General features: G+C 45.5%; 1 protein-coding gene across 1 annotated transcript in view; it reads left to right on the top strand.

Annotated features, from left to right (window-relative positions):
- Nucleotides 1-3,977, top strand: part of LOC125432354 (dimethylaniline monooxygenase [N-oxide-forming] 3-like) — a 28,133-nt gene extending 24,156 nt beyond the window's left edge. The window contains exons 8-9 of the mRNA XM_048495802.1: nucleotides 626-698; nucleotides 2,897-3,977. Coding sequence (XP_048351759.1) covers nucleotides 626-698; nucleotides 2,897-3,239 — 416 coding nt within the window. The 3' untranslated portion in view covers nucleotides 3,240-3,977. The remainder of the gene's footprint in view (nucleotides 1-625; nucleotides 699-2,896) is intronic.
- The last annotated feature ends 6,787 nt before the right edge of the window (nucleotides 3,978-10,764 follow it).

Here is a 10,764-nt window from a genome sequence, read left to right as displayed (position 1 = left end):
GGCGCCCACGCAAATCGGGATACCATAGAGAAGTTGCTGACACACCTTTGCATTGAATATCTTAAGGGACAAATTCATGACCCATGTTGTAGAAAAATCAGGTAATAGCCATAACACTGGCAGTACAAGTTGCAATCGCCTGATCCCTATGTTTGACCCATCCACCTCTATCATGGAAGTGGAGCCCCAGATAATTAAAGTATTTAACTTTCTCCACCTTTTATCATCTACCTGGAAGGTCTCCAAGCCCTTGAAAAAACCGCAACCTTAGATTTTGCAAAATTCAAACCCATTCCATTGTTGATACAATATCCATTGCAATAAAGAAGCCGATTTAGGCCGACTCTTGAGTATGATAGCAGGACAGCATCGTCAGCATATAGCAAAATCCAGATGTGATGATCTCCGAGCTTTAGGCACTGTGAATTTACACTCATAAGGGTAGGTGCAAGATCATTCAAAAAGAGATTAAAGCGCACAGGGGCCAGGACATGACAATGTTTAACGGGAATCTTGGGAGTAAGCAATCCAGCATGACTGCATTTGATTTGACAGTCTGTGGTCTTGTGCGAACAGGCATGGATCTCATAGGAGATTATAAACCTCCATCTTCCTCCTTTTGCAGGGTTATTAAAGTTGCCTTCTGAAAGTAGCATGATGGATGACATCGATGAGAAGATGGGGACGAAGCTCAAATGGTACGTTTTGAGAGCAGGTAGTCTTTTGTGTGCTTCTCAAAGGCGTCAAAAATCTGTTGCATTTATTACTGACACAATAGCTTCCTGCAATCAAAGGGTTTGGGGATTCCCTGCTAGAAGTTCCAATGTCGCCTAGCTAGTTATTTAAAGAGATATGCTGTATATTGGCATTCTCCAGATCAGGGGTCTGCAGCCTGCAGTTCTCCAGATGTTCATGGACTACAATTCCCATCAGCCCCTGCCACCATGGCCAATTGTAGTCCATGAACATCTGGAGAACTGCAGGTTGCAGACCCCTGCTCCAGATGGATCCCCATGAAATCCACGAAATGTCAGTCCAAAGGACTACTGGCTCAGGTGGGAGCCTGCTCCAGTACCTGCTTAATGTTAGATCTTGGACCTTGAATCAATAAACAACTCTGTATTGTTGATCAGCAGTGTCTATTGGTAGGCAACAAAGCACCCAGCTTGGTAAAGCCAGTTCTGGTGAACCTGACTTTTGCTGTCCCCTTTATCCAGAAGTAATTCCCCCTCCCATTTTTCCAAAGAATGTGAGAAAGAGTTATTTCAGAGCTGAGGCGCCCCGAGGTCAGTGACAGATAGAGATAAAGCCACCTGGCCTCCTGCCCCCACAAGATTATGGAAACATCCCATTTCCCATGAGACCAGAAGTGTCAGGGGCAAGCTTGGTTATCTACTCAGCATGTGAAGCCATAAAGAAAAGATGAAGGAAAGAATGTCCCATAATAGCAGTGGTAACATATAGGAGACTGGTTACAGATATCTTGTAGCGATTACATTGGGGTAGTAATGCATCTCAAACAACTAGATACAATCACCAGCAATCTATTTTGTAACACTGCGTTGATTTAGAATTGCATCTCAATCAACCAGGTGTAATCTCTGATATTTAGGTCACTGTCCAAGACCCCTTACTGTTTTCTAAGCTAGGCTGACAATGGAGAACAAAGGTAGACATTTTCAGCAGAGACTTGGGGCTATGTGGCACTGTCCCCTGGAAAGTGTGTCTACCTCCTCCATGGGTGGTCCTCTGACCAAAACCACCCAAATGATGTCATGAGGTTACTCATATGAGAGCTGGTGTAGTGTAGTGCATAAGAGCAGGCAGACTCTAATCTGGAGAACTGGGTTTGATTCCCCACTCCTCCACATGAGCAGCAGACTCTTCTCTGGTCAACTGGATTTGTTTCCCTGCTTCTACGTAGGAAGCCTTCTGGGTGACCTTGGGATAGTCGCAGTTCTCTCTGAACCCTCTCAGCCCCACCTACCTCCCAAGGTGTCTGTGGTGGGGAAAGGAAGGGGAAAGGAATTTGTAAGCCACTTTGAGAGTCCTAATAGGAGAGAAAGGTGGGGTATAAATCCAAACTGTTCCTCCTCTTCATCTACATATGACTCCTACCCAGTGGTGGGATTCAAATAATTTAACAACTGGTTGGTTCTGGTGGGTTTTTCAGGCTGTGTGGTCGTGGTCTGGTGGATCTTGTTCCTAATGTTTCACCTGCATCTGTGGCTGGCATCTTCAGAGGTGTATCATAGAGGGAAGTGTGTAACAGAATGCCCAGCCATGCCCCCATTGTGCCCCGTCCAGCCCCATTGGCGCTTCGCCACTGTTTGAATCCCACCACCATGGGAGCCTGTTACTAAAATTTTTGGATCCCACCACTGGACAAAACCATGAGTGTCCACTTCACATGCAGCTGTTTGGTCCCTGACCACCAGTTTAACGTTAGTAAACAATGTGGAAGACCTGAACCAGAGGCCTTGGACAACTGCAGCCAGTTATTGTAGCAAATACTAGGCTTGATAAACCAAGGGATAAGCAACTTCTGGAGTAAATTGTTCACTCTTGTCAAGGAAGACTTCCAACACAAAGAATTCCCCATTGGCCTAGCTGGGGTGCAACTGAAAAGGACTTTTCTGTCAAGGATAGCCATGAGATTCAAGATGGCAGGGAGAGAATACCTTGGCCTGTTGAGCATTGTTAACGTTGTCGTTTTTAATCCCTTCATGCCTTGCCTGATAGCAGAGGATTCAGTGTGAAAATGCATGGTTCTTCTGTGCTACTTCTGGGTGTATGTGTATTTCTAAATCCATATTGTCCCAATCAAGACCCAAATTTAGAGCTTCTTCCATGTTCACTTGAGAAATCAAATATCTTCCTCTTTATATTTTTTAAGGTACGGCCAGAGTGACACCCTGCAAACAGACTACATCACATACATGGACGAACTCGCCTCTCCAATCGGCATAAAGCCCAACGTTCCGCTCCTCTTCCTGACGGACCCCAAATTGGCCGTGCAAGTTTATTTTGGCCCCTGCACCCCATACCAGTTTCGCCTGACGGGGCCCGGGAAGTGGGACGGAGCCAGAAACGCCATCCTGACACAATGGGACCGAACACTGAGGGCAACAAAGACCAGAGTTGTACCCAGTTCTCAGAACTGTTTCCCATTCTTTGCTTTGCTGAAAATATTGGCCCTCCCGCTTCTCCTTGCTGCTATCTTTGTAGTGTTTAACTGATTGCTCCGTGGGCTGGAAAAGACGTGACAGCGTCAGTGTAAACACTGGCTTCCTCCAACTGTGCAGAAAGAAAGGGGTGATGGGAAATGGACCCACAGGTGAATGGGGCAGAACCATTGACCCACCTGTTCTTTATTTGGTCCCCAAGGCACTCCCCCGCCCCCCAGCTATCCTCCCAGTTTCAAGAGTTATTGGAAGCGGGAGAGAAAGCCCCAGGAAACTAAACCCCAAATTGGCAGGACATGCATGAATCCTATGATGCTTATCTCTGTGTTACTTTGCCTTTAAAAATCCCAAATCTTCCATCTTTTGCTTTCTACATAAATGGAGCAGTCCCATATTTAACTGAACTTCCTCTGTCAGGTCTAGCTTGGCTCAAAAGGAAAACAGCGAATGGAAGATAACAAAGAGGAAGAAATTGTGTATTTTTTACAAGAGCTATGGAGCGTATCCTGTGGCAGGCAGGATTGGTGCTTTGAACTCAAAAACAGCAGATGGAAGGCAAACACAAGGAGGAGGCAGGGTTAGGTCTTGGTTCTTACAGATATCGCTTCAGACTAGGGTGCCCCACACAGGACCAAATGCTTTCCCATCCCCAAAAACATTATTGGACATAGAAAATGGCATGTCTGGAGCTCTAGGCCAACCTTGAGAGAGTCGTACTAGGCTTGGTCAATACCCTAGAAATTTGCTAAAATTCAGATTTGGATTTATTTGGGCATAAAATTATCTGTATGCCTAAATAAGACAAAAAATATATTCGGATATACCCGAATATTTGGGTATACCCAAAAAATTCGGGTCCATCTGATTTTGTGTTTTTTGTGTTTTTTTGTGTTTTGGCCTGCAGGGGGCACATTTTTAAAGCTAGCAGCATCAAACTTTCAGGGTATCATCCAGAGACTGTCCTGATGATACCACCTGAGTTTGGTGAAACTCCCACTGGAAAATTTGGTGCCACTAGCTTTAAAAATGTGCCCCCTGCAGGCCAAAATGCAAAAAAAACCCAAAATACCCACCAAAAGCCCGAATACCTTACATTCGGATTTGATCATATTCAAGCAGGATATATTCAGCTGATTTTGGCCCGAATTTGCCCGAATTCGCCCAGATTCGTTCCAAATCCGGCATTTGTTGCATCCAGATTTCCAAGTTATCATGGATTCTGTGTCACACAGTGGGCAACCAGTAACACTGGAGGGCTAAAAAACAAGCAAACCATGAACTGGGCACTTTCACACATGCTGAATAGCACACTTTCAATCTACTTTCAACACACTTTAGGGATCATTTGCAAGTGGATTTTCCTGTTCCACACCATAATATCCAGTTGAGAAATGCATCAAAAGTGGATTGAAAGTGCATTTTTCAGCATGTGTGGAAGGGCAAATAGAGGCCACGACCAGAGGTGGGATCCAGCAGGTTCTCACAGGTTCCCAAGAGTAGGTTACTAATTATTAGTGTGTGCTGAGAGGGGGTTACTTTTGGTGTGTGTTGAGAGGGGGTTACGTGGTGATTTTGCCACGTGATTTTTGCCTTAGTTAAGCCCCTCCTCTCAGCAGTAGCGCGCAGAACTTGAAGTAGTCTGGCAGGAGGTGCACAGGCGTGCGTGGCAACCTGCGCCTGCGTACATTCGTTTCCCACCCAAGGACCGGCGCAGTGGCTGCGTCCTTGCCACAGCCCCGCCCAGGAATGCCCTGCCCCTGGAATGCCCGGCCATGCCCTTGTCGTGCCCTGCCCAGCCCCATTGGCACTATGCCACAGTTTGAATCCCACCACCATGGGAACCTGTTACTAAAATTTTTGGATCCCACCACTGGCCACGACCTTCCCCTGTGCTGCCTCTTGCTCATCCATTTACTGCCTCTGTGATGCAGAGGTTCCTTCTTTAAAGTTAATGGACCTACCCTGCATCAGTCTAATTCCCTTTGGAAGCCATCCGTGCTAGTAAGCATAGAACATGGGAGATGCTTTGCTGGAACAGACCAATGATTTATCTAATCCAGCATCCTGTATCACACAGCGGCCAATAATTTGCTATGTGTGGGCAACAAACACAGTACAGAGACCAAAACCTCCCCTGATATTGGTTCCTGGTACCAGTATTAGAGGTTTACTGTCTCTGGCAGTTCCTTTTAGTCATTATATCAATTAGCCATCATCTAGTTTTCTATGTGCCTGGAACTGTTTTGTATAGAAAAGCATTCGGTCACATGACACACACACCCCACACACATACAGTGGTACAGACAGGAAGCAAGTGTATCTTCTCATTTGGCATTTGTAAGAGCTAAAGGTCCTCACCCTGGCTTCCCGTGTATACATTCAGCATTTATATATACCAAAAAGGGAAATAACCAACCAAACAAAAGTTTTAGTGAAGCACTAAAAATATAGACAAGAGCAAAGAAAACCTAAGCCACTATACAATGCCACTATACAATGGGCGTTAAAGACACATGTACTGTTTGTAAATAAATACACATGTATTAAATAGCATGCAATCTCTATTGCTGAAGTGCAAAAACAATTCAGAACTCAACATAGACATCTACATACTATATGACAAATGATCAGTATGCAGCATAACCGTACAATCTTATGCCAATTAGGGCATAATTATGGCTGCATGATTGCCCACAATAGAGGGACGTATCTTCTTTTAGGAGCTACTAGAGCCTGAGGAATTCATTGAAGATACCGATCCTACATATGGTTGGGGCGAGACACCATATGAAATATTACTACCATACCGGCGTATAAGACGACTGGGCGTATAAGACGACTGGGCGTATAAGATGACCCCCCCCCCACTTTTCCAGTTTGGGATATACTCGCCGTATAAGACTACGTCAAATGCTTATGACATGCTGCTGCTGGACGTCTCTAGGAGAACTCCAAAGAATCGTGCCCCAAACAACTTGGGGAAATTTTCCCACTCAGAGGAAGAGGAGAAACTTGACCCCCCTTTCACATTCACCAAGTTTCCAGATCATCTCTCCCTCTGGGGGGGGGCGCACTGACAGTTGCACTAGGATCATGGCAGGTGGTGGCGACAGGCTGCAGTTGCACAGACAGGGAGGCAGGCAGGCAGCTGGGCAAGCTAGAGTAGGGCAAGTTTCGTGTTCAGTAGTGAGGAACTGAACCCAGTGCGCAGGGTAGCAGCAGCAGAGCTGCTGCTCCAGATCTTGGGCACTCAGTACCACTCGCTCAGTACCCGGCATATAAGACGACCCCAGACTTTACAGATGATTTCCCAGGGTTCAAAAGTAGTCTTATACGCCAGTATATACGGTAATGAAGGGGAGTGATTGATCTCCTATGGAACAGGATTACATCTGGCAACCTGTCCTTGGAATTGTTAGGATTTTGATTATTAGGACTGTTTGAATACCATTGGCTTCTCTGGACTGACTTATATTGTGTTCCTTGAATGGACTACGATTCTACTATTATTCTGCATACTGCTGATCACTTATCTTACAGTGTTTAGATGCCTATATTGAGTTCTGTATAGTTTTTGCACTTAACGTAGTACACACTGTTTAATACATGTGCATTTATTTATAAACAGTACATGTCTCCTTGTACTTTCAGCATTTGCCATAATTTGTCTTAACAAAGGTGTGAAAAGGCCCAATTATTTTTGTATTAAACAAATAAAGAGGGGACTCGCCCTTAATTCATTGTCCAAAAGTCCCTCTGATAATGCATTGATGCTATAAAACAAGTCAAGAAAGCAGGAGGGAAGACAAAGGCCACAGGAAAGCAATTTAAGGCTGATACACCTAACTAGCTAAGATATCAGTCTGGAAAACCTGAAGACAGACCAACCCACACAATATGATTCTAGTGAACTGGGGCCCCTTTCCTTGGACCAAACTCACTTTCTGCCCAGCAGCTGCAGGGGTAGGGTTGGGGGGCAAAAGCCCAAAGATTCGTATGCTTGCAACTGACCAATAAAAGGCATGCTTCACTTTACCTCTCCTATTGTGTTTTCTGTACCAAGAGTTCAAATGGTTCAGTTTGTAGTGGAAGATTTATGTCATAACATTTTGTTTCGGCCCTTGTACTCCAAGCCATGGGCCGGATTTCTGGAAAAGTTTCTATTGGCCTAGAATTTCTTATCTAATTCAGACAAATTGGTCTTGTTGTTATCAGACACTGATCCTTTGATCTCTTATCATCTGGAGTTTTTTACCCTGGCTGCCAGGAAAATTCCGAATACCGTATATACTCGCGTATAAGCGGAGTTTTTCAGCCCTGTTTTAAGGCTGAAAAATGCCCCCTCGGCTTATACACGAGTCACCGCTTACCAGCCGGCTCTTTAGGCCTCTACCGAGGGCGCGGCCAGGACGACCTCCCTGCAGCTGCACAAGCCGCTTGTTGCTGCCCTCCTCAGAGGATGAAGGGGGAACCCCGAAGCACCCTGGCTGGTTGGGCTTCATCAAACCCAGTCGGCAGGCAGAGGGAGCTCCTTATTTGGGCAGTGACATCAGGGGGAGTCACTGCCCAAATAAGGAGTGCCCTCTACCTGCCAGCTGACTGGGCTTCGTCAACCCCAGCCTGCAGGCAGAGGGAGTTCGTTATTGGGCAGTGACTCCCCCTGATGTCACTGCCCAAATAAGGAGCTCTTTCTACCTCCTGGCTTCCCACCCTCGGCTTATATACAAGTCAATAAGTTTTCCCTGGTTTGGGCAGTAAAATTAGGTGCCTCGGCTTATACACGGGTGGGCTTATAAATGAGTATATATGGTAATTGAACTTCAGAAAAGAGTGAATCTTTTCATTCAGCTTTTATTTATTTATTTACATTTATTCCCCAAGCTTTATCACAATCTCAGCACAGGTTACAATAAAAACTGTATAAGAGTCCAATCACAACGGTAAAGTCTAAGAACAGTAAAATCACAGTAAAACCCCAAAACAATCTAAAATTTCCAGTGTACAACAATTCTAGCTACTACATGCCAATATCTCTTGAAATGACAATGTTTGCTTCCGGCAATGGGAGCTGTCATGGCATAGTGGATAGAGTGACTGGTATCCTGGAAGACCCTCCTTCGAATGCCCTCTTCTATCATGGAAGCTGGCTTGGGGACCTTGCGACCAGAGGTGGGATCTAACCAGTTCTCACCACTTCTCTAGAAGTGGTTACTAATTTTTTGAGTGCCAAGAAGGGGTTATTAAAGCAACCTCCCTGGCCAATAGGGACTGGAGGTGCGAGTGTGCGGCGGCGCCACTGTTTGAATCCCACCACCATCGGAACCTGTTATTAAAATTTTTGGATCCCACCACTGCTTGCGACCCATCACAAACAAAGCCTAACCTATCTCATAGGGTTATCAGATGGAGAGAACCACATTCTAAGCCATTTTGAGAGCTAACTGGAGAGAAAGGTGGGATATAAGTAAATAAGTGCATATGCATGCAATCGGTAGTCTTGTTAACCTCTGCTTGGAAGTTCCCTTCCACTGAGTAGAACTGAGCTGCTGAAAGAATTCCCCCTACTGGATGGCTGCCCAATCTATGCTGCACCAATACCATGTCTGTGCAACCACGCTGCTTACAGGGAATCTCGCATGCAATAGATATAGAAAGGTGCTTGTACCTTTAAGAGCTGTACAAGAAAGTGAGGTCAGCAAGAGGCAGCTTTTCAGACAAGCAGAAGCAAATCTGAAATTTCCTCTTCTCTCCACCAATTAAAGGGATGGGAGCCCTTTCCTATTGCATCTGGCCCTTTGTATGTTCATAGTGTTGACAAAACATTTTCTTCCAAGCTCCAGCCACAGATGGTTCTCAGCCCTGGAACATATGGCTTACACTCTGATATTTTGCACCCAGACGTGTTGGAGGAGTTTCTTGTCATTGCAAACATTCCAATTGTTTTGACAGTGCACTGTGTTCAGCAAAAAGAAGCAGCTATCCATTAAAATACTGCTATGATGATGATGATGATAAAAAGAAGAGGAGGAGGAGGAGGAGGAGTTAGGAATTAAAGCCCCTTTTCTCCCCTGTAAGCAGCCCTTCATAAAGAAGAAGAAGAAGAAGAAGAAGAAGAAGAAGAAGAAGAAGAAGAAGAAGAAGAAGAAGAAGAAGAAGAAGAAGAAGAAGAAGAAGAAGAAGAGTTTGGCTTTATATCCCCCCTTTCTCTCCTGCAGGAGACACAAAGGGGCTTACAATCTCCTTGCCCTTCCCCCCTCACAACAAACACCCTATAAGGTAGGTGGGGCTGAGAGAGCTCCGAGAAGCTGTGACTAGCCCAAGGTCACCCAGCTGGCGTGTGTGGGAGTGCACAGGCTAATCTGAATTCCCCAGGTAAGCCTCCACAGCTCAGGTGGCAGAGCTGGGAATCAAACCTGGTTCCTCCAGATTAGATACACAAGCTCTTAACCTCCTACGCCACTGCTGCACTGAAGCCAGTAACTTTGACATAAAAAATGGGGGAGCCAGTAGACATGGCCATGTGCTAACCCAGAGATCCAGGGGAACATGGTCACCTCAGAAATAGCTACTTTTCCAGATGCTGCCAGAGATGAGACTACGGTAATTTCTCCCAGCTTTCTCTCCATCCTCTTTCTTCCTCATCCTGTGTGGCACATCTGGAACCTTCCTTGACTGTGAGGGAAGGGAGCAATGACAGAACTGGGAAGGGCACAAGAATTCATGGCTGGTTCCTGTCCACACAGCAGGCAGGTACTGAATTATGAATGTATTGTCGAAGGCTTTCACGGCCGGATTCAACTGGTTCTGGTGGGTTTTCCGGGCTGTGTGGCCATGGTCTGGTGGGTTTTGTTCCTAACATTTTGCCTGCATCTGTGGCTGGCATCTTCAGAGGTGTATCACAGAGAGAAGTCTGTTACACACTGTGTCTAAGTGAGAAGGGAAAGTTTAGTGTGGCATATTGGGACATGGACAATCTAAACACATGCTGATTCCCTTCGCTTTCCCTGCAAAGGGTTAAGAAAAGTTGTGTTTTGAGAGGGGTTTTTTTTGGGGGGGGGGGACTGTGCATAACTGAGAATCCAACCTGAAAGGAATGTACGATAAATGTGGAGGAGACCACAAGTGTGTAAATAGCCTAGGACAAATGTTTTCAAGACTGAACTATTTTTAATTTACCTTTGGCTCTTCTAAGTATAGCTAAAAATACAGGAGTTCCTTGAATGTGGAGTTTTGCAATGTTTGCCATAAAACATGGGATGGTTTAATGAGAGAAGGGTTCATAACAGAGAACCCTTACAACCACTGCAAGCCTTTTGTAACTTGGGCAAACTTTTTCCAGGAATGACTGCCTAGGTGAGAAAGGCACAAAACTGAAAAAAATTGCAAAAAGAAAGAGAAAGAAAAGGTGTCCATAGTCTGACACTAATCACTATACTGCACTGCCAGAGAAGGGAATGAGAGTAAGGTCCTTTCCGCACGGGCCGTTTACAGTGCCCTAGGGACAGCAAAAATGCTGTCCCTAGGGAGCTGTTCGCATGGGGGGTGCAGCTGATTCGCAGCCACGTCGCCCTCGCTCCTC

The sequence above is a fragment of the Sphaerodactylus townsendi genome, linkage group LG05 (genome assembly GCF_021028975.2).
Source record: "Sphaerodactylus townsendi isolate TG3544 linkage group LG05, MPM_Stown_v2.3, whole genome shotgun sequence".
Taxonomy (NCBI): domain Eukaryota; kingdom Metazoa; phylum Chordata; class Lepidosauria; order Squamata; family Sphaerodactylidae; genus Sphaerodactylus; species Sphaerodactylus townsendi.
The sequence above is the reverse complement of the archived record's forward strand: the minus strand, read 5'-3'. Positions and strand labels throughout refer to the sequence as shown.